The sequence below is a fragment of the Odocoileus virginianus genome, chromosome 19 (assembly GCF_023699985.2).
Source record: "Odocoileus virginianus isolate 20LAN1187 ecotype Illinois chromosome 19, Ovbor_1.2, whole genome shotgun sequence".
NCBI classification, from domain to species: domain Eukaryota; kingdom Metazoa; phylum Chordata; class Mammalia; order Artiodactyla; family Cervidae; genus Odocoileus; species Odocoileus virginianus.
Window position 1 is genome coordinate 46,769,630 of NC_069692.1, and position 25,463 is coordinate 46,795,092.

The 25,463-nt window shown below is 38.5% G+C and overlaps 1 protein-coding gene across 50 annotated transcripts in view; it reads right to left on the reverse strand.

The window, feature by feature from the left end:
• Positions 1-25,463, reverse strand: part of RIMS1 (regulating synaptic membrane exocytosis 1) — a 582,683-nt gene that overhangs the window by 63,420 nt on the left and 493,800 nt on the right. For 33 of the 50 annotated variants that reach the window (XM_070450206.1, XM_070450175.1, XM_070450173.1 and 30 more), the window contains one exon: positions 9,147-9,382. The exons of 10 other annotated variants lie outside the window; for them this stretch is intronic. In XM_070450206.1, coding sequence (XP_070306307.1) covers positions 9,147-9,382 — 236 coding nt within the window. The remainder of the gene's footprint in view (positions 1-9,146; positions 9,383-25,463) is intronic. 7 more of the 50 variants (XM_070450171.1, XM_020894412.2, XM_020894415.2 and 4 more) reach the window with 1 other exon arrangement.

Here is a 25,463-nt window from a genome sequence, read left to right on the forward strand (position 1 = left end):
AATGCTCTATGGGCCTTCTGAAATGTTTCTTTTCATCCCCATGATTGTAATGAAATAATTTCCTTGAGCTAAATTGCCAAAGCAAAAAAAAAAAAAAAAGTCTTTTTGATCCATATTCTTTTTTTTTTTTTAAGTTTTCTTTTTTTTCCCTAATGTGTACCATTTTCAAAGTCTCTATTGAATTTGTTACACTATTACTTCACAGGCTTCCCAGATAACTCAGTGGTAAAGAATCTGCCTGCCAATGCAGAAGGTTCGATCCCTGGGTAGGGAGGATCCCCTGGAGGAGGAAATGGCAACCCACTACAGTAATCTTGCTAGAAAATCCCATGGACAGAGGAGCCTGATGGCCTACAGTCCATGGCCATGGGGTCGCAAAGAGTTAAGACACAACTGATCGACTGTATGCATGCACACTGTTAACTTCTGTTTTTATGTTCTGGATTTTCGGTGTGATCTCAACTCCCCAACCAGGGATTGAACTTGTACTCCCTGCATTGGAAGACAAAGTCTTAACCACTGGACCACCAGGGAAGTCCCCTGACCCATATTCTGAGTGAGAATAAGGTCTGCTCTCTGCCTTGGGAAGGGGAATATCTACAGATAAGAGAGAAGGCAGGACTTCCCTTTTCTCCAGTGAGACTAATATTCACAATGGAGACAGTCACCTAAGGAGCAGATGGCATCCCAAGACAGTTAACTTCCAAAATGGGTCTGGATCCAACCAGTCCTCGTGTCAGAATCCACAAGAACTCAAAGACTCAACAGTGACTGCAGAAATCCTGAGAGGAGAGCACAGATGCAGAAACTCGGGATGACTTGAGAGAGAAAAGAACAGCCGCGATGAATCAGAAGCCTGCAGGGATGACATGGACCCTAGAAGATGTTTCTGAAGCCACTTTCAGAGACTTTCGTCATCCAAACTCAGGAACGTGGGTACGGGTTGGCCGTACTCTGATCCATGCAAATGACCGTCTAACTACTACGCTCTTTGCCCTGAACCCTCCCTCTACCTGCATCGCCCTGGACACAGGCTCCTTCACTTCTCAGGGACCCCACTGCAATACTCCTCTGGATTCCAACCATACCCTCTATCAAACAGGGACAGAACCATCTTGCCCTCTCTCCAAGAATAACCTTGTGTCCTCAGATTAACTACTTTGCTCTTTGGGATTTTGCTCCAATACTTTGTATTGTATCTCAAATTTTTCCGTATCTTCACCCAGAGGTACCTCTTCCACGTCATCCTGGAAAAATGCTCAGATCCCCTTTGTTCTGAGACACGTGCGCGCACACGCATGTGCACACACACATACACTTTACCTGCTCCTAACACCCTTTCGATGACAGTCTGGTACATGAAAAATAGTCAATAAATGCTGGTAGAATGAATGAAAGACAGACTGCTCACATTGAGCTCTTCCCTTCATGTTGCCTTCTGAAGATGAGTTTGTAGTAATTCCCTCTCTTTCACCTTTTCAGCACCATTCATCCAATAGGTTTTAGGGAATCCCTGCTCTGACTCACTGTAGACCCTCCAGCCTGATCTACAGCAGTCCCATCCCAGATCTAGGAGATGGTGGTTCCAGCTGAAACGCGGACAGAATGGAGAGAGGAACAGTCTCCCTCCTGGCGAGCCACCCACACTGAGGACCCCTGTCCTTCCCCACTGGGCCAGGCAGAGCAACCCTGCGGTGCAAACTCCAGCAGTCTGTTCTCACTTCCTGGCCTCCCTGTCCTTCTGGGGATTAAGCAGCCGCTCTGGGAGACCCTCCCTTCCCTCGGGTCTATTTCTCCTTCTCGTTGCTCACTCACTCTTTCCCTGAATCCTGCCCACCCCCATTCCCTCGCCAGCTACCCCTACATGTGAGTCTCTCATTTGGGTCCCTACTTTATCACAAGCTCAGCCCTGTCCCTCTTAACAGCTCTTTTCTACCTACGTTGCATTTTTCCATTTCATCCACTAGCCTCACCCTGACCTTTCTGCTTCCTCACTATTTTGTACATCTTGCTTCCACTTAAGCTTCTGGGGACACAGTTTTCTTTCTTCTATTCTCCAGTAAAAGCTCTTCATAAAAATAGTGAGCAGAGTCCTTTACATGGTTTCAAGACCTGGCTCCAGTCTTCTTTCCAAAACATATGTCCCATTACGGCTCTTTCATACATCTTTGCTTCAGCCAAAGTGTGTTCATAGGCTAGGCAATTTATTGACACACATCTTGTGTTTTTCTTCCAGTACTTTCTCTTCCCCTTTCCGCAAAATACTGGCCTCTTAATAGTTGCCACAAAATTATTTTATGCTTCCTTGCTTCAGGATTTCGGAAGAAAAATGGCAGCAGGAAGGCAGGCCTAAAACTTCAGTCTTTTGGAAATGTTTGAGCCTAGAACAGATGATGCTAAATGTGTCAGGTCAGGAAGGCAGAAGAAGCAGGCATAGCTGGGCTTCTGGACTCGGTGCAGTCTGTGGGGACCTGGGGCCTGTTCCACTCACCCTGGTGTAACACAGGACAAGAGGAAGAAGCACAGTGTGGCTGCAAGTTTTTTTTTTTCTTTTAATTTTTAAATTTTTTTTCATTTATTTATATTAGTTGGAGGCTAATTACTTTACAATATTGTAGTGATTTTTGCCATACATTGACATGAATCAGCCATGGATTTACATGTGTTCCCCATCCTGAACACCCCTCCCGTCTCCCTCCCCATCCCATCCCCTCTGGATCATCCCAGTGCACCAGCCCTGAGCACTTGTCTCATGCATCCAACCTGGACTGGTGATCTGTTTCACACTTGATAATACACATGTTTCAATGCTATTCTCTCAGATCATCCCACCCTCGCCTTCTCCCATAGAGTCCAAAAGTCTGTTCTATACATCTTTGTCTCTTTTTCTGTCTCACATATAGGGTCTTCATTATCGTCTTTCTAAATTCCATATATATGCATTAGTATACTGTATTGGTGTTTTTCTTTCTGGCTTACTTCACTCTGTATAATGGGCTCCAGTTTCATCCATCTCATTAGAACTGATTCAAATGAATTCTTTTTAACGGCTGAGTAACATTCCATGGTGTATATGTACCACAGCTTCCTTATCCATTCGTCTGCTGATGGGCATCTAGGTTGCTTCCATGTCCTGGCTATGATAAACAGTGCTGCGATGAACATTGGGGTGCACGTGTCTCTTTCAGATCTGGTTTCCTCGGTGTGTATACCCAGCAGTGGGATTGCTGGGTCATATGGCAGTTCTATTTCCAGTTTTTTAAGAAATCTCCACACTGTTCTCCATAGTGGCTGTACGAGTTTGCATTCCCACCAACAGTGTAAGAGGGTTCCCTTTTCTCCACACCCTCTCCAGCACTTATTGCTTGTAGAGTTTTGGACAGCAGCCATTCTGACTGGCGTGAAATGGTATTATACAAAGACTCAGATTTCTCTCAGAGGGAGTGTGAATCAGTTTCAATTCACTGAAGCTTTTTGTCTGTCTGTTTGTTTATCTGTGTCCAGGTGAGAGTTTTTCTTAATCATTATTTCCTTATTGCTTTGCTCATGGCAATGGCCCCAGAGTGTTTGTGTTTGCAAGTTGACAGTGAAGTTGGGATCTACAGGAATTCAGAGGAAAAAGAGACTAGAAAATCTTGAAATAACACCATGAGATGACTTAAGAGGATTTTGAGCAAGTCTTGAAATAAAGGATTTGCACAGGAAACAGAAATGTGGATAGTGAAAAATGTTGGAACGGTACAAAATATCTGTTCTTAAAGGAACACAGAAGTGATTTTTTTTAGTATGGTCTTAGTACATGATAATTAACTCAATTATTAGACAGTATAACAAAGTCCTGTGACATTTTCCATAATTTAATCAATGTACAACCACCAAAATCCTGCCAGTATGTAAGAAAAGATGATATTAATCTAGTTAATGAAGTATCATCAGCTGTTAATGCTATAACAAGTAATAATTACATTAAATGTCTAGACTATAATCAGCTGCTGATTCTGCATGTGTTCTTATCCTAAGAAATTCAGTCCTTTGACCAATTTGTCTTCCCACTTCCCTTGGTAATAGACATAAATGACACTGGGTTTTATCATATTTGGCATTTGGCTTTATGTTTTCTTACTGAGTTCTTTGATTCTTGTTTATTTCAAATGTGAATGATTTTTGTCCACTGGGAATAATGCTTCTAAATTTTGAAATATTGTTCCTGGTACAGTCCTGGAGAGACAGATATTCATTAATATGATAAAGTAAATTAAGTAGTTTCTAGCTTATAAAGCTTATAATACTTTCACATTTATAGGTGTCTTCTTCATAAAAGCTAAAAGTTCTAATCACAATGTTTTTGTCACCAATCATGGATTGCAGTTATACACACACAGCTGTGCCTGTATAACTTAGGGGTACATGGAGAAAGGTCTAGAAATGCAAACATCCTGGTTTCAATCATTTAGATATATGAATACTTATCATTATTATGAGAACTATCACCACAATCATCTTCACGTGTTGGTAAATACAGGGTGTACATAAGGATGCTCTTCATGAAGAGCCTTCATTCTTAGTGAGGCAAACCTCAGGCTACAAAGGCCAGGCTATACCTACATTAGGCCCAAAGCCCCCCTCATATCCTAAGGCCTGGCCCTACATTGAGCGAACCAGAGCTCCATTCAGTTCCAAAACACTCCTGGATCAGGGCTTTTCCTCCAAGTTTCCTTTTCCTTCCACTTCTTATACCCTTTTCAATCTAATTCAGATGTCGCACACTGAACAAGTTTTGAGTTATGTGCCTGATGGTTTGAAGCCATTCATTAGCAGTAGCATTTTTGGAAACATTTCTGTTTATATCACTCTCCCAGTTAAAAAATATATTTAAAAATTTCTACCTTCATTATGAATATTGTGCTAAAGGTGATTTTTAAATATTAACATTGTTTATACTTGAAATATTCAACATAAATAATTATACATAATTGAAGAGTGCAGTAAATATATTGAGGTGCATAGCAAGTAACATATAAGTGCAAAGTAAATGTAATATACTTACATATCACATATATAATTTACTACATAAATATATGTATATATATATTATTTACTATGCTTTTCATTTTTTGCAAATAAATTTTACTTGATTTTGAACAAAGAAGCAAATAAATTCCTTGAGCAAACCTGTGGCTATAAAAACAAAAACACAATATTGTAATTAGCCTCCAACTAATAAAAATAAATGAAAAAAAATAAAAAAAAATAAATGGGTATGACATTGACATTCACAAAAAAATAAAAAAATAAAACAACACACTTGAAATCTCCCATTCTAAAAAGAGCTGGTTAAACATTATTTCTGATTGCTTCATGTTTCCCTGAGTATCCACCATCTGTGTGGCAGAGATGCTTGGGGAAGATCCCAGAGACTCACTGCCACAGAAGCCCTTAAACTCTTTTATTTTTTCACAAACATAAGAAGACATTTGCATTAAACATGATACATTCTATTCCACAGAATACCCAGCTTGTTTCACTCTATAACACTGCCTTCTTCTTCCAAATCTTTGATTAACTGACACCATTAGACAATCTGTTTACCTAAACAGATAAAGATGTGGTACATATATGCAATGGAATATTACTCAGCCACAAAAAAGGATGAAATAAATCTATTTGCAGCAACATGGTTGGACCTCAAGATTATCATACTAACTGAAGTAAGACAGAGAAAGAAAACTAACATATGATTTCATTTATATGTGGACTCTAAAATACAACACAAACGAATTTATTCACAAAACAGAAATGGACTCACATATATAAAGGAGAGACTTGTGGCTGCCAAGAAGGCGGCGCCTTGCGGAGGGATGGATTGCGAGTTCGGGATTAGCAGGTGCAAATGGTTACATATAGGATGGATAAACAGTAAGATCCTACTGCAATGCACAGGGAACTAAATTCAATATCTTGTGATAAACCATCATGGAAGAGAATATGAAAAATAATATGCATACATGCACACACACACATATATATATATATATATACACACATACATATATATTATAATATTGGGCTTCCCAGGTGGCTCAGTGGTAAAGGATCTGCCTCAGAGAGGAAATGGCAACCCACTCCAGTATTCTTGCCTAGACAATTCCATGGACAGAGGAGCCTGGTGGGCTACAGTCCATAGGGTTGCAAAGAGACTGACATGACTGACCAACTGAACACACACACACGCATTATAATATATATATAGGTGAATCACTTTGCTGTAAAGCAGAAATTAACACAGCATTGTAAATCAACTATATTTTAATGAAATACATTTTAAAAGTTCATCTTAATTATGCATATATTTAGAAGGCCCCCCGAAACCCTCACCAGTCTGTAATTATTGGGTTCACTTTACACTAAAGACATCTAAATGAAATATAATAATGTTTCTTAAAATTGGACAAATATCACATAGTTTTCTCTAGAATGACGGACCTGGGGGAAAACTAGTTAAAGGAATGTTTTAAAAAGTAGAAAACTATTCTAAGGGTTTGTAACTATACATACTGTGGCATTACTGAAAGGAAGGCCTCAAAATTCAGATTTGTGGAGATGTTCCACTTATTTAAAGTAGGCCATACAAGGGGCTTTCTTATAAGAAATTAAAATTAAGGAATAATTCTCTGGAGGACAAATATGGAAAAAATCAATTTTATGATCATATACAGTCTTGATACCTCAGTTGGCAAAGAATCTGCCTACAATGCAGGAGACCCTGGTTTGATTCCTGGGTTGGGAAGATCTGCTGGAGAGGGGATAGGCTACCCATTCCAGTATTCTTGAGTTTCCCTTGTGGCTCAGCTGGGGAAGAATCTGCCTGCAAAGCAAGAGACCTGGGTTCGATCCCTAGGCTGGGAAGATCCCCTGGAGAAGGGAAAGGCTACCCACTCCAGTATTCTGGCCTGGAGAATCCCCTGGATTGTATAGTCTACGGGGTCGCAAAGAGCTGGACATGACTGAGCGACTTTGACTTTCACACAGAAGCTGAAGGAACAAAAAACAAGATTTCTTAGAATGAGAATTCTGAATTTTGGTGACTCTTCACAGGAGAGAGAAAATATAACCACTGATAAAGGGGGAAAAAATTACTTGTAAAAGAAGCAGCAGGGAGACGAACCAGGCCACCCATTGAAACAAGGAGAGATAACTGAGGGTAGTTATCACTGGTCTGTTACCTTGGGAGGATGAAGAAGAACGAGAAAACATGTTACCAAATGTAAGACACAATCATGATGCAGAAGAAGAAGCATCAATTCCTACACCTGGAAAGTTCAGAGGTGGACTTTCAGTCAAACCTACCCAATAAACAGGTAAACTGAGCCCCAGAGGGCAAGTCAAAGTTCATTGGAATAGAACTATTTCATTATCTTGGCTTTGTCATCCTTTTTGTCCCTACACCTTGAAATCTGATCTCTGAAACCAGGGTATTCAGTGGAAGTTACTAAGAACGCAACTTTGGGGAGGTAGATATTCAAAATTCAGCAATGACCATAATTGGGATAAAATTTAAACTAAAGGGGTTGAGGGTTTCAGTGGCACTCATTTGAATTTATTACCTGCAAAGCAGTGCCTCAGGTATAATTCTGATGTTTAATTATTGCTGTGTTTTATTCTAAGAAAAGGTAACTCCACTCACACTAACTGTGGGGGAATGAGAAGAGACAGACTGTGGAAGCCGTGAAAGAAGATAAGCTATCCCAGAACTTGCAGCAAACACTGGTTCCCTAGAAGGACATTAAAGAGAATTTCCATTTCATCCAAGTGATAAAGTGACGTGAAGTCTGATGGTCAAAGTCCATCCACACCCCACACTGGAAAGGATCATTTATTACATTAATCCTACAAACCAATAAGCACCAGGGTCAAAAATAAAAGAAGCAAAAGAAACGAAAAAACACCTCCTACTCCTAAGGAGTAAGGAGTAGGAGTAAGGAAGACACACGATTTTCCTTCAAAATGAACAGCCCAACCCCCTGGGATGGCAGAGAGGCAGCTCCTAGACCCCGTTAACGTAGGTCCTTTCTAACCCTATGATTTTCAGAAAGACAAACCTCTGCTCTGATAAACAGCTATGTGTGCTAGTTCAATTTCTGAATGGCTCAAATATTCCAATTTCTAATTTATTCGTCACTTTGTCCAGTAAAATGCATAATATAAAACACGTAGTTTCCAGGATGCCAAGTTAACTATTAAAAAAGCATTTCATGAAAGTGTTTTAGCATAAGCAAATTACTTTTAGCATGAGTAAATTTTGCAATAAGACTTTCACTCTTAAGGAACAAAAATGGAACAAAGATTATGGCAGGAGAAACAAGTGCTGACAATTGGTATCAGTTGCATATTTCACTTACCTTTGGTTTTCTGTAGTACTCAGCCTAGTAATGAATTATCTAATGTATAAGATCAAATGTTATATAATTTCAGGCAGTTTTTTTTTTATATTTTAGAATACATAAATAACCATCCTCCCTTCTGTGTTTGCTTTCTTCTATATACCTTGTGGACATAAAGCTTTTAAGATTTATAAGGAGTAGGAAATGTTTGAAACTCAAATTTGTATTAAAACATTATTCTTTGCATGAATACACTGACCCATTTTTTTCTAAAGTAAAAATAACCACTAGATTTTTACTTGCATTGAAAATACAGCAATCACAGTCCAATTATTGCATTCACACACTTTTTCAAGTTGCACAACTGACCTTCTTTTCTATAACAATATAGAGTTAGTCTAAATTAGAAGTAATTGCATTAAGGAACATTTTGAAAAGGAGAATCCTGTTGCTTTTCTTGCATTTCAATCAATTTGGTTCTTTAATACTTCTTTGCATTTCCTTGCATATTTGTAAATATGGCTTAATTTTTTTTTTCATTTGAATGAAAACATCTGACCACTTTAGGGTTGACAAATGATAGCCTGTTAGACAGCTGTACAGAAAAGAAGAATAAACTCACACGTGGAGCAGGGTTCCAGAAACAGAAATAAACATTCTTCGCAAAGAAGAATCGATACACTGTAAAGCCCATCACGAGACAGCATGACGATCGACTCCATCTCTCCAGTAAGAACTTGAGATGTCTGAGTTCATGTCACTCACCTGTTTGGCTCAGCTGGGACGTGCTTCTGCTCCTTCGCGACACTATGGCAACCACTTTGGCACTCAGGCTGGACCTCCTCTTCTTCCCACCTGCTCCGACGGTGCCCACAGCTGTGTCCGACTGGCTGCCATCATTATGCTCCAGTGTGTACATCTCCCCGCTCATGCTTGTGCTCTTGGTGATGGCTCTTCCGGAAGTCCCCATCCGTCTGCCTTGCATTTTAGGGGTAAATGAACTATATTTACAAAGTAAAAACATATATGCATCCATAAATTACAGGTCAGCATAACTGAAACTCTAAATCTCATTCATTTTGAAATAATCCAGGCAAAACTCTAGAGTTAAAAGCCAGCTGAATAGCAGTCCTACAGCTATGGATGCTCTTCAGATCACATCAGCACCGTCAAATGTTTACCGGATGTAGCCTGAACAAGCATGTCAACACAGAGTCATCTATCAACTCCTGGAAGAGAGGAAGAGGAAATGCAACAGATGCTAGCGATGGGGAAGTAAACGTAACTGATCAGTTTTGTCAACAGTTCCTCTGTTACTTTCAGGGAAAAGCCAAAATATTTCAGTCACTGAGAAAAGTTCATACACACTTCTGAGCGAAAAATATTGTTAAAAATGGATACTCAGAATTTGCCACATGACAAGATTTAAAATAAATGAAAACAGCATTTATGCTGGTTTCTCTTTGGGATTCCAACTCATAGGCACATCTTTTATTCTGTGAGGCTTAGGGAACCCAGGAAAGACTGTTAATCTGTTAATCTGGCAAAACTCCCAGCCTCTCCCCTGCTGGTCCATCTTAGCCCCTCCTGGTCCATCTCCTCCACACAAGTTTCCTCTCATTTTCATCTTTGGACTCTTCAAACCCACAGGTTCTGGGTCCAGATGTTGCCGTTTTCATTCCTTTCTGTAAAACTTACTTGTCTGTGTCCTGAGCTTGCCTCAGTGTATCTGACTAAATCACTGGACGTCTTTCCCAAATGAATAAATTTCTGCTCAGAATTTCAGCACCATAGAAAGTTAATGGGCATACCTCTCTACCTGTCCAAGCAAAGGTGTGTCTGTAAGCTGGAGTCGGAAGCAGGGCAGAGGTCGTCAGGGGGTAGGATTCTTTCTATCTTAATCGTGCTGTGTATGCATTTATGTTATTGACATAGACTGTCCCTTTTTTGGCCAAAAAAAACGCCTGTTTTATATCTTTGAAACAGCCCTCTTATTTTATGTGCCCTCAAAATATCTGCAAAAACTGGCTCCCATGACCTTTACCACCATCTGGATTTTCTATTTCTTGTCTGGAAATACTAAATGTATCATTGAATATAGCTTAAGTGATGACACTTCTTATACAAGTCAGAATAGACCCTAATATGAGAGACAATAAAACAGAAAGCCTTGGTGATCACGTAACATGTCTGTGGTCACACACACAATGAGCGTTTCAGTGGAAGGGAAAACTGGTATGCGGGCTCAGACGGCAAGGAAAACAGAGGACTGTCTGGACCTCAGGATCCCTTCAGAGACGGTGAACGGAAACAGACCTGATCTGACCAGAATAACCTGGAATGTTAAACCCTGGCTGTGTTTCTCGCATCAGTCCATGTCGACATTCACTTGGCAGTGTTCAGGTATTCACACTGTCTCCCTTTACTCTAATCACCTTTTCATGAAGCCACGTGTTCTTTAAAGTGATCTGCAAACCCGGCAATTCCGCTATGCATTTTATGCAGTCTCTTTTTCCAAACATTAAGAAGACAGTTTTACACATGATCAATTTAACACTGATTTCTGTGAGGTTTATATACCCAACTCTAGTGGACTTCCTTTTCAGGTAAATATTATGGCCGATTTATTTCATGTCCTCGCCAATTTATTTGAATGCATTTCCTAACTCTGTGATACTGCTCAAGTCGTCTCTCAGTGTCTGGTTTCTCTACTATTTTATTCACACGATTCTGCTGAAGGGTATACAGAAATGACAGGATTTGGTCAATTTCACCATCTAGGGGTCCCCAAGGAGAGAGAAGTATGGAATATTCAAGGAGGAAGAAAGGACAAACTTTTTTTACTTGTTTCCTCTACATTCCTTAGGATTATATAACAATAATGTATCCTGCCTGAGGACAGTCTCTGGCTAATTCTGTTATCTTAAAACATAAATTATGGGAGTAGGTCTGGTCTTTACAAGGATGTATCCTGCCTGAGGACAATCTTTGGATTAAACCTTCTAGCCAACTCTGTTATCTTAAAATGTAATGGGAGTGGGTCTGGTGAGGTCTTTGCAACCTCCAGACATTCTTTGGATTCATTGGAGAGTATATAACTCCATTGCTAACACTAGCAAAAGGGGTACTCTTTTGCCCCCTTCTGATGCCTATGTCAGAAGCTTTCTCCATCTCCTTTATACTTTAATAAAACTTTATTACACAAGAGCTCTGAGCGATCCAGCCTCGTCTCTGGCCCCGGATTGAATTCGTCTCCTCCGGAGGCCAAGAATCCCGCAACAACCTTTCAGTAAGATCCATCTTCAATCAAACACCTGTGACTGGAAATCCATAGTGTTTCATCTCTCATCAGTCTCCTCAGCACACTCCCCACAGTGGTTACTGAAACTCTCTTTTCTAGGGATTTTATTTTTACCTTTATTGTAAAGTACATATAAACTAACACACATCTTTTTTCTCCACATGATTGTCATGAAAACAGAATTATATCACAACTCTCAATCTGTATTTTAAAAATCACTGCACAAAAATACTATTGCTAAACTTTGGATGGTGTTATTTAGGTTATAGAGAAGTTTGAAAGAACAGGAAGGTGTTTTCTATAACAGCTCTATTATGAAAATGTATCCAATGAACGAGGAAGATTCACAAATTTTTCATGGATATTTAATTACAGCAATGAAATGTTCTACAATGTCAACAAATAAAAATTCTGAAAAAAAAAATCAGATAAATCTGTACAGTAAACAATTACCATTTTTTGGTGGGGGGTGATTTAAGAAGTTATGTTAAAAGTAAGTCTATGAATAAGTAAGACACTTTTCTTTTTTCCTCAAAAAATAAAATATTTTGTTTAGAAGCTCAAAATCATTATTACGTAATCTGAATAGTTTCCTAAAGAATTTAGAGCATCATATGTTCAAATGGAACATGTTAGGGCATTTTCAATTCTGTTAGCTAACTGAAGGGAGAGGTTTGGAGTTGGGTCTAATCAGCCAGATCAATTAAACCAATGGGAAGGTCAGAGTCTTAGCACAGATCTACCTCTGTTTGCCTGTTTCTCCTTTATTCTGCTTCCATCATCCCAAAACTGATTCCTGTCCTTTAGAGGTGCCTGAGTCCTTCAAGATGCCCTGAAAGGCCTTTTGCCTTTTAAAGCTTTTTGGGGGTCTCTGTTGAGCACTGACTGCTGCCTCCCACACCTGCATTTTATATTTTGTACCGGTCACATTAAGACTTGGATACTTAAAATCAGCACACACCAAACATTGGCAGCATTCCTCCCATTGCTGAGTAAAGTGAAGTTCCGGCCTTTGCTCAGCTGTGTCCAACTCCTTGCAATTCCATGAATTGTTGCCCACCAAACTCCTCTGTCAACAGAATTTTCCAGGCAAGAATACCGGAGACGGTTGCCATTTCCTCCTGCTGGGGATCTTCTCAACCCAGGGATCAAACTCAGCCCATGTCTCCTGTGTCTGCTGCATTGGTAGATGGATTCTTTACCCAGCTGGGAAGCTCCTAAACTGAAGCTGAATCAGTGAGTTCTCACTATACAAACAGGCTGACACAACCCATCTTTAAAGATCAAACAAACAAAGAACCTCCTTCCCCCTTTGGAAGACTCTCCTATAGTTACCGACCTTGTGCTGAAACCTCTGGGCTGTGCATCCTCTCTCCCTATTCTCTCCTAAACCAAGCAAAACCAGGCTCCGACACCAGCACTTCATGCATATGGCCTTTTTCTCTCATCAAAGTCAAACAATGACCCCGCATGGCAAAATCCTACTATGCTTCAGTCCTCATCCTTTTGACATCTTCATACATCGTGTATTCGACAAAGCATTTGATTCTGTTGATCCTGAGACACTCTATTCTTATAGGTTTTCCCACCTTGTGCCTCCTGGCAAGACTTTCATTTTCTTTCATCACTAAACCTGGAGTTCTCGACTCCCGCTCCCCACACCTCCGTAACTTCAGCCACCCGACTCTCTAGGTGCCTCAGCTGGTTCCCAGTTTTACTTCCTTCTATGTTCTGCCAATTTTCACGGGTTTTCTCGACCTCATCACAGCCCTTGACTCTACATTTATGTACCTTACTTGTGAACTGCTTGGGTTTGTCTGATAAGGCTCTCAAAAATGTGCTCAACCCAATGAAAAAACTGTCTTCTCTAATCTTGCACAATACAATAAGGGCGTGCCAATTACCCAGTTGCTCAGAGTAATACCTGCATCCTTCCAGTAAAGAAAAAAAAAAATCTAAACTTGGAAATGAGATTAGAAAAAAAAAACCAAAACTGTTTCACCTGTTAATGCCATATTTAAGGATTATCTAATAAGCACCCCAAGGACCTAAAGGTATCTGACTCTCTGGGGGAATGGAATATTTATTGACTTATTATTTACTCTTATAATAATTACAGTCCAAAAATTTTACGACTCTGTAAAAATGTTACAAAGTGGGGTTGCAAAGAGTCGGACATGACTAGGCGACTGAACTACAACAAAAAAAGAATGTTAACTTGAAAAGAACTTATAAGGAGAAAATGATCACTACTTTGTAGTGAGGATAACTCCAAAGAACGGGGTTTTATTGAGCTAGAGAACATTATCCAGTTGGAATCAAACTGGATAACGTCCCAGCATTCTCTTTTTCTTCCGCAATGACTGTATATCTGTGTCTATATGCACATCATCTGAGGAACCAGTATGACACTCTGTTGGTTTGCTCACTAGTGAGTTAAAATTCTGACATTTCCTATATATTTTTCTGACAACTGTTTTAAATTTGGTGATTATGTTTCAAGAATGTCAGAGATCCTGTAAAACTGCCCAGGTGGATATCTGCTGGACCTCTGGGCAGGGCGCCCCATGAATGCTCTGAGCCCAGTGATGCCTTTTTCTGGCTCCTGGATTTAATATCAAGAGACAACAGAACATTACTTTCAATCTCTGTTTTCTCTTCTTAACTCTGGCCTTCGTTTGCTGCTGGTTCTGCTTCCTGGTGAATCTGGCTCTTCTTTTGCTTTGTCTGTGGCCAGTGGCAGCAAAAATAGAGGGTCTGTCTACGGATGAAATTGGGTCAATGGAAGATCTCAGAGATGTATTGAGAGCTGGGTGGCAGATGACAGAAAATCTGTTTTTTCTGTCTGTTAGTATGCTACAAAAGTTCACATCATTCAAGAAAATGCCTTGTCCACAATAAAGAGTAGCCCTTCATATTCTGGGGTTAGGTTTCCGTGTCCATTTCCATCTATGTCAAGCGGTAAAACTGAAACTACTAGTGTTCTCTGCATGTTTAAAAAACAGCCTTCAATTGGCGAAAAACGTCTCTCACGTCCTGTGTACCTTACGAATACTGGTCTGGGCAGACGGATATCAACTGAAAAGAGCTCCTGCTCTGATTGATCTATGCAGACATAGTTCTAATGCAGTTAACCAAAGAATTCCCAGGGGAAAAAAGAAACTGAACTTCTAATACTGTGAATATGCTTCTCTTTCAACAAAAAGCCATTTTTAAGAAATGGATGACTCAAAAGAATTTTCATATAAGAATCTGAATCCACAACCAAAGTGAATTGTTTGAGATATCAAACAAATTTGATAAATTTGGCTTAAAAGAAGCTTTATGAAAACCACGATGAGAGGCCACTTTGCAAGCACAGGCTATCTACGGCGAAAAGGCGATGCTAACAGGTGCTGACAAGAATCTGAAGAAACTGGGCGCCTCATACATAGCTGGTGGCAGTGTAAAATGACGCAGTCACTTTGGAAACAGTTTGGCAGTTTGGTTAAATAAAACTTAGAGTTAAATTAAACTTTGAGTTGTCATACTACTCAGTAATTTCATTCTTAGATATATCCATGAGAGAACTGAAAACATATCCAAACACTTACACAGGAATATTCAGGTTAGCATTATTCCTAACACTTTAAAAAGAAAACAACCCAAATGCCTCTCAAATGATGAATGGAAACAACGTGTTTTATCCATGCCATGGAATACTATCATTCATAAAAACGAATGGTACATGTTACAAAGTTGAAAACATCATACTACATGAAAGAAGCCAGCCACCAAAGGTTACATACTATATGAGTGCATGCATGCTAAGTCGCTTCAGTCATGTCTGACTCTGTGTGACCCCGTGGACTGTAGCCCACCAGGCTCCTCTGCCCATGGTATCCTCCAGGCAAGAATACTGCAGTGGGTTGCCATGTCCTCCTCCAGGGGATCTTCCCAACCCAGGGTTCGAACCGGCATCTCTTACATCTCCTGCATTGGCAGGCAAGTTATCACTAGCGCCACCTGGGAAGCTCATATATTGTATAATTCCATCTAAATTAAATGCCAGATCAAGACACAAATGTGGGTAAGTGATCACCAGGGGCCAGAACAACAGGGGGAGGGGTATATGCCAAGGGTTATGGGTTTCTTTGGGAGATGATAAAAATGTTCTCAAGTTACATAGTGGTGATGGTTGCATAGCTAACTGTGAATTTACTAAAAACTGCTGAATGTATTATATGTACCATAATCCCAAACTCCGAATTTATTCCTCCCCCTTTCCCCTTCGGTAACCACGTTTGTTTCTATGTCTGTTAGCTTGCTTCTGTTTTATAAATAAGTTCATCTGTGCTTTTAAATTTCATATATAAACTGATAAGCGATATTTGTCTTTCTCTGACTTCACTTAGTATGATACTCTGTAGATCCATCCATTTTATTGCAAATGGCATTGCTTTCATTCTTTTTTATGGCTGAGTAATATTGTGTTTATACACACACACACACACACACACACCCCATATTTTCTTTATCCATTCCTCTGTCAATAGGTATGTAGCTTGTGTCCTGTCTTGGCAACTGTAAATAGTGCTGCTATGAACACTGTAGAGGTGCATGTATTTTTCTGAATTAGAGTTTTTGTCTTCTCCAGATATATGTCTAGAGTGGGACTGCTGGGTCATATAGTAGTTCTATTTGTAGGTTTTAAGGAACTTCCACACTCTTCTCCATATGGTTGTACCAATTAACATTCCCACCAACAGTGTGGGAGAGTTCCCCTTTTCTCCACACCCTTTTCAACATTTATTATTTATAGATTTTTGGCTGACGGCCATTCGGACTGGTGTGAGGGGATACCTCACTGTCGTTTTAATTTGCATTTCTCTGATAATTAGTGATGTTGAGCATCTTTTCATGTGCCTTTTGGCATCTGTATGTCTTCTTGAGAGGAATGTCTATTTAGGTCTTCTGCCCATTTTTGATTGGGTTGTTTGTAGGATGTTTATTATAGGTGCTGCTACTTGCTAGACTGCAAAATTGCTTGTATATGACAAACGACCTGTTATGCTCAATTATCTTCCTCCAGGTTTTCTCTATGAAAGAGAAGCTTAGGTTAAACTCTGATAAATGGGAAGGAAAGCTAGAGCAGAGCGGATGTGTGTATACACAGGACTGACTCAGTCTGCTACACAGCAGACACGACTACAACATGATGAAGTAATTATGCTCCATCAAGTTTTTAAAAGTTGCAATTATATGGGTGGTTCATTTTAAACCAGAAAAAAGTGACAAAATATACAACATATTCAAGATAATAGATGTGTTTTTATTTATTAAATAAAGGAAGGAAATCATTCCTTACAGTAAAATACCTGGAATATAAATAAGGATAGTAAAAAAAAAAAAAAACAACACAGAATTTGGGTGAATATATTAAATTGTAGAAGGTTCGAGGAAAGCAAATTATTTACTCTGCTTTATTATAGTTGTAAACAGTAAGTCTAAAGTGAAAAAAAAACCAGAACTTTAACTAACTGGCTCTATTTAATGGAAATCTTCATAATATAATAAGAACAATCTATGAACCATTTATTAACAAATATTACATTATGCAAGATTAGAATTGGGTTTTCTGTTAAAGTGAATAATCTATATGCACTGAATCAAATAAATAGGACTTCCCTGGTGGCTTAGCAGTAAAGAAACTACCTGTAATACAAGAGATGTGGGTTTGATTCCTGGGTCAGGAAGATTCCTGGAGAAGGAAATGGTAACCCACTCCAGTGTTCTTGCCTGAGAAATCCCATGGACCGTGAAATCCCATGGAAGTTCATGGGGTCACAAAAGAGTTGGACACAACTTAGTGACTAAACAAATCAAATCAATTATGTTCAATATTAAGATACATTAAATTTTATGTATTTTAAGAAAGAAAAATGCCATCAATTGTAAAATATATATGGATTTCACATATGATATAGTACATATCAGTGTGCATTGTATTAATAGAACCAATGAAATTATGGTAATAGGCAATTTAGAAACTAATTTCAGTGAAGAATTTTTTTAAAGATTGATAAAATGAAACTGAAATCCTGTGAACCCACTTTCCCTAAAGTAGACAAAAAGAATTTGCATTACCTATAGACATACCAGAGACCAATCACATAAGCAATCAAATCTGCACCTTTAATTGTCAGATTCTGGTTCCTTATTCTAACATAAGGTGAGTGGCATGTAATTTTGGAACAGAATGAAAAAAAAAAAATATGGGCCTGATACAGCTTCTCATTTTCAGAAAGTCAGGCAACTTTTAGGAAAAGTTTATGAGATACCATGTAAAGATGATTTCCACTCTTAATAATAAATTTAGCTTAAAAATAATGATAATCAATTCCTGTATCTTGAACACACCAAACTAAGGTAGACGACTACCATGACTGCACTGTAAGGCCATAAAAGGATAAGTGATTTAAGGCATATGAAAAGATGACTATAATACATATACATTCACTGTATGTTTTCACATATGCAGAAATCACCTCAAATTATTTGAGTCCTACACTTAAGTTTGGATCAATATACAAGTTGTTAATCATAAATGGTCAACACAAAAGGAATTTGCTGATCAAGAAACCCCCAGGCATCTCACTCATAATTTCTAGGAGTTAAAATTCTGGGACTTGATAACAGGATGGTGTCAAATTCCATCTAAGCATGTCTACTGGACCTGTTTTGGTAGCAGCATCAGTTTAGAACCAAGGGATGTGCTCAAGTTAGATTGTTATTTACATCTGATCCCTCAAATAGCCAGACCTTCCGAAGTAGCTGTGTCTGTGTAATTCTTATTGAATTTCACTCACACAGAACTGAATTTATCCATGAGCCTATAAGTACTCTTTGTATTAAGGACTTACATATTATTGATCTATTCCTACTCATTTAGTTTATTTCTAATTAGCTTACCTACTCAGAATTATTCTTACGTATTTCATGTTTTTAATTATACTGTATTGATATATTTTATAAATTTCATGTCCTAATGTTTGTTGCTGGCACATAAAAACACAACCGATTTGTTAGTGGTGTTGCTGTTACTGTAATTATTACTAACTTTCCCCCATATGTTGTTACTGTTACTGTTATTCTTACTACCCCTCCCATGAGTTCACTATTTCTTCCTCCAGTTTACTCCCTACGGGGGACTTTTTCCTTCCACATGAAGAGTAGGTTGGCTGGTGATGAATTCTTAGATATTTCACCCATTCATTGTTGCACTACCTGAAGGATATTTTCACTGGGTAACAGGTAACAAGCATAAACAGTAGGTCTGATGTTTTTCTTTTTTCCTCTAGCATTCTTCCTTTCAGTCATTCCATGGGTTTGGGGCTTTGATAACATCTGCTGAAATTCCAGCCAAAGTCTCACTGTTTCCTTCCTGAAAACAATCTCTTTTTCCCCTCCCTAGGATTATTTTAAGAAAAGTTGTTTTCTTTAGTTCTCAGTACACATATCATGATATTGCTAGGTTTGTTTTTCTTTCCACCTTGAGAATATGAAAGGCTGTTGGATTTATAATGTAATGTTGCAAAGTTCTCAGCCAGCCCTTTAGGATTCAAGTTTTGTTTCTGCCACATCCTCTCCTCCTGGGACTTGGTTACACTCTCAGGCCACCTTTCCATCTTGTTCCACATGTGACTTGTTCTCCTTCAACTTCTCTTTTCTCTCGTGTCAATATATGTACTTTCCACAGACCTGGTCACTAACTCTCAGTACTGCTGTCTCTAATATGCCATCAAACCCACCTACTAAATGTACTGTTAGGGTTTTTTTGCAGGAGGGTATTTTGTAGTTTTAAAATTATCATGCAATTTGTAAAAATGGATTCCAAGTCTTTGCTGAAAGCATTCCTCCCCCTTTGTCTCTATAACATATTGATCATGGATATTTTTAAGTCCTCTTTTGATAATGCTATTGTTAGCTTTTATTGTTAGTTTTTATTGTTAGTTGGTTGGTCCTTTTCTTCATTAATTTAAGTTAGATGCCAGACACTGTGGGTGAAAACCTACAGAGGCTTTGGATGATGTTAATTTCCTCCAACAAGAGTGAAATTGTTTTCGATTGGCAGAGAGAATCAATCCTGCTCCTGTTCAGAGCTGGGCTTAAAGATCTGCCGTTACTTGAGAGTGTGATGCTAGTCCCAGAGTTTGGCCCTCCTGGAATTTGTCCAGGACACCAATGTGTTTCCACATACTTGAAGTGGGCCTGGGTCTCCCAGCCCCTGGCAGCTGCTGAAAAGTTTGCTCAGAAGTTCATCCTCCAGCTGCTGCTGTTTGGTTAATTTCTTGGCTAATTTCTGTGCATGCACAGCTCATCAGTCAACAGATTAGGGAAATCTGTCACCAACTGTGGGCCCATTCACTCAGTTTCCAACTCCTCTTGTCAGTTCCCGAGCTGTGACATCTGTCTCCCCACCCCAGGAAGATGCTGCTCTTTGCTTTGCTCCAATGTCTGTGTCACCAGACTGCAAAGTCCCTCCAGAGGAAAGGGGTCCACGTGGGACCGCTCTGTGTCCTTGTCTTCTTTCAAGGGTTGCAGCCCCTCCAATTTCGTTACCTGCTATATTGCTTACAAGTGTTGTCAAAAAGCTTTTTTAAATCTGTTCATTTGTTTTGGTTTAGTTTTCGTAGCTTTGAAGGTGGGATGATCCATCTGATACCAGCTACTCTGTCACACCTGCAACTGGAAAGGCTGTGTCATCTCACTCCTTACTTTCGAACAAGTTTAGAGTTAATTGGACCAGTGGTGGTGTCAAAATCTCCACATGGTGAATAATGAAGAGGTATGTGTTACAGGGCTGCAGCGATTCATTTCTCTGCAAACTACACTGAGTAGTGTTTTCCAAATTGCTTCTATTTACAGTTCCCTGACAGGCTACAGGTGACACATGGCCTGGCAGACCAGCAAGGCTTCTCCTCTGAGCAGATGTCAGCTGCTTCTCTGAGGTTTGAAACACTGCTTCAGGATGTCCCAGGTCTAGAAGTTCTCTAGTTCCCACAGATCTGAGGTGCACATTTTCATTGTGCTTTTAAGGCTGCCCCGTTCAGAGAACTCTACATTATTCAGTAGCTGAATAAGTCAGCATCTACTCTTGGTATTTCTCCTCCTGTTAGTACAGATTTCGCTGAATGTAAAAGGTGTTTTCTACAGTCTATAATTTAAGGATGCTGTTGTCTCCTAGTTTCATAGTAGATAAAAGTTTATCTTTTTCTTACAAAATTCGGGTAGCTTTCAGTTGGCAATTAGAGATGAATAAAAGTATCTATTCCCTACAATCTGCAGTCTGTGATCATGAGTTCTATTTAGGAAGTAAAATCAATTGTATTAACCGATGACTGACTTGAACACAAGTTCTCTTCTAGAGCGAATAAGTCTCCCAAAGGCAATCACTGGTTCCTGGAGGTGGCAGGAATGAAAAGATCTCAGATAACACCCTGGTTGGGTCCTCCAAGAGGCCACAGGGTATCAAGTCAAACAGAGTACCTGTGAGGTTAAAATGTCATGTGGGGAGGTTTTTAGGAAAAGAACATCCAGTGGGGGCTGATCATGCTACAAAGGTTGAGAAACAAAGTGTTAGAAAGAGGACTGGGAGGAATTAAAACTAGGGCAGCTTCCAACTTTCTGATTTGGGAACTAGGTGGTTAATGAGGTAGAAAGAATATACTTACTCTGTTCAAATACTAAATAAATCAACCATTTGTTTATTATTTATTCTAAGAAACATTTAAGGACCTTGGTGATTACAAATGATGAACTAACTACATATACATGCATTTCCAGTCTATCATAAATTCAATCAAGTATATATGTGTGTGTGTACACAAACACACACTGTTCAACAAGAGCTGCTGTGTGTGCAATATTCAGTAAATACTGAAACATTAGAAAATAAAAGGGAACCTTCCCACATTGTTGGTGGCAGTGCAGTCACTATGGAGAACAGTATGGTTGTTGCTCAAAAAATGAAAAAGAGAACTTCATATGATCTACCAATCCCATGCCAGAGGAAACCATGATTCAAAACAATACAGGCACTTCAGTGCTCCTTGCAGCACTATTTCCAATAGCCAAGACATGGAAGCAACCTAGGTGCCCATCAACAGATGAATGGATAAAGAAATGTGGTACATATATACAATGGAATATCACTCAATCATAAAAAATGAAATTTTGCCAATTTTAGCAATATGGCTGCAAGTAGAAACGATCATTTGAAGTGAAGTAAGTCAGAGAAAGACAAACATTATGTGATATCATTTATATGTAGAATCCAAAAAGTGGTACAAATGACCTTATTTACAAAATAAAGCAGACTCACAGACATAGAAAAACTTATGTTACCAAAGTGGAAAGTGGGTAAGGAAGGGGTAAAGTGTGAGTCTGGATTAACAAACACTCACACACTATATATAGTGTGTGTGTGTGTGTGTATATATAAGTGTATATATATATATGTTATCTATTATTATATAGATAGTATATTGTCTATCTATATATATATTATATATTATCTATATATATTAGTATATATATTATCTATTATATATATACAATAGATAAACAACAAGGATCAACTATATAGCAAAGGGATCTATATTCAGTATCTCATAATAACCTATAATGGAAATGAATCTAAAAAAGAATATACACACACACACGCAAACACACACTCACATATATATGCTCTTTGTGACTCTATGGACTGTAGCCCGCCAGGCTCCTCTGTCCATGGCATTCTCCAGGCAAGGATACTGGAGTGGGTTGCCATGCCCTCTTCTAGATCTTCCTGACCCAGGGATCAAACCCAGGTCTCTGATGTCTCCTGCTTTGGCATGTGGGTTCTTTACCACAAGTGCCACATGGAAACCATTCCCCCCATATACATACATGTGCGCGCGCACACACACACACACACACACACACACACATAAATACATATAAATGTAACTGAATCACACTGCTGTATACCTGAAACATAGCAAATCAAACTAAAGTAAAAAAATATGTATATAAAAAAGTAAATACCTTCTCATATCATGTATGAACCATAAAATAGTATAAATGAGTCACAAAATGATAAAGTCAGAAAGCTGAAGATGGACACACAGGTGATTCCTTGACATAACTGCTGTTTTAGTTTACAAAGGAACAAAGGTCACCAATTATTTTGGATGATGCAAATAACTTAGAAAACATTTCCACTAATTACAGGAAGCTAGTGCATAAGGCCTTTTGAGAATCCTTCAAGGCCTAGGGTTTTGAGTCACTAAACTGGGTCTGTGCTCTGTATTCAGTCAGTGAGTGCTGATTATACCAATTTCATTATTGTGTCTACGCTTTAAGATGTCCTGGTTGAAATCAAGGTAATCATAGTTAAAAATGAGTAAAGAAATGTAGCTCTAAGTGGTTATTTTCTTAAAAACTGATAAAGTAAAAAAAAAAGCCTTTAAAATTTTTACCATATTATTTTAAATTTAAGTTACCAAGAGTAGTATGAAATCTGTTAACTATGTATGCTAAAGCAATGAATTTGAAAACAAAATATATTATTTTATATAGTTTGTATCATACTGTGTAAAGCTATTGTGCTAAAAAGCAATCCCAAGTACTTCTTTTACTTCATACACCAAGTGTACGATTCGTAAATAAAATATGCAGTAGGAAAAAAGAACATCCAATCTCAACATAGACCTAGGGTCTGCAAGTTTCTTTTTTCTTTGAAATAGAATTTTTTCCTAACGTATTATACCAAGGACTTGCAACATAATAGACAAACCATTGGCCAAATTATGATACTATCTGAATTAAAAATACTTAATAGCTAAAGAATTAGAACTGAATCTCATATTTTCATTTTTTTCCTTCAAATCATAGCACTAGAAATTACTGTGCCACATTTGGTTTAAAATGTGCTTTTAAGGCAGTGATACTTCCTCTTTATATTTAATGATATATTTCATAAGTCTTGAATTAATAAAACAAATCCTAGTACAACTGCTCTATTGAAAGGGTAAAGCTCAGAGCCCTGCTATCTGAGTCTCCTCTTCTTATCCTTTAATATTCCTGTTTCAAACCTGTATGTGGAGGTTTGCAGACAGTTAATGTTCATTAGAATACCAACAGTCCAGGGGCATGACTCTGAAAATTTCCACACTAATGAAACTGGACTTCTCCAAGCCAACACACATTCATTCAGCTCATCATAAAGCCCAGTCAAGTGGAAAAGTTAAATATTAATAATCAAAATACAGATTTTGAAAGGTATTGTGTCATACCTTATGTAGGCATCTGACCTGTGAGAGATGTAAGGATAACTTTTAAAAGACAGAGTAACTCACTTAATTCTTGACATTTGTGTGCAGTAGCTGAGTTATGAACATGCGGCATAACTACCCTTCATTCTATTATCTCAGTCAGTCCTGCGAGGCAGGAGTGGCAGGCTGAGTCTCATTTCTCAGATAAATATATGCATCCTAATATTAGGTATTTATTATGAGTCGGTTTTGCTTTGCACCATATAATTGGCATCAAGTATGGTACCTTCATATAATAGGCACTCAATAAATGACTGGTAAGGGATGAACAAGTGAATGAATGAATGGCTAAACAGAAAAGAAATTCAGCTCTACAGAAGCAGTGTACTGGGTGAAGTTCTCAATACTGATTAGTGATAGAATCAAAGGAGATATAGGCAGATAGATAGATAGGCCAATAAATAAATAGATACATATAGATAGATGCTAGAGAGATAATGATAGATAGAGAGACAATGATAGGTAGATAAATAGATAGACAGACCTATAGATAGATAGATAGATATAGACAGATACTAGAGAGATAGAGATGATAGATAGATGACAGATAGATAGACAGATAGATAATAGAGATAAGTAGATAGACAGTAGACAGTGTCTGCATGTACTTTCAGTTCTTTATTTACTCTACATATATTATCTATTTAGTACGTCCTATGTGCCAAGTTGCATCAGTCGTGTGTGCCTCTTTGCGACCTTATGAACTGTAACCTGCCAGGCTCCTCTGTCCATGGAATTTTCCAGGCCAGAACACTGGAGCGGGTTGCCATGCCCTCCTCCAGGGGCTCTTCCTGACCCAGGGATCAAAGCCGAGTCTCTTAAGTCTCTGGCATTGACAGGCAGGTTCCTTAGCATTACTGCCACCTGGGAGGCCCATTAGTACTTTACTTCCTGCTAAATAACCATCTTACTTCCCCTTTCTCACACCCTTCTGAATCCCTCAACTTCCTCACACATGCTCTTGCTATGTTTACAAATGTCCTTTTCATACCTGAGATGCAAACCTGACCACTTTCTGGAACTAGGAAATTACATTAGATAAAACCATAGATAAGTAACTGATACTCAAAGTAACTATAAACTAACATTATAAGTGTGAGAGTACAACTAAATACTTTTTGCTATTTAATATTATTAAATAATATCATTTAATATATGGCAAATAACACTAAAATTAGATATTTAGCATTCATTGTATATCACTAAAGTAAACGTAAATATTAAGAGTTTCTTATAGCTTCATCTTTCCTATGTTTTGATAAAATAAAATCAAGAATAAAATCAAAATGCACAGACACAGAAACATTTGGAGCAGATTTAGTTAAAAGTTTAATAAGGAAATAATACTTGAAATAATTCATCCTTTGAAAGTAAGGATGAATCTTTCTGCAATGATTTGATCCGTAATGGCTGATCTCTGTT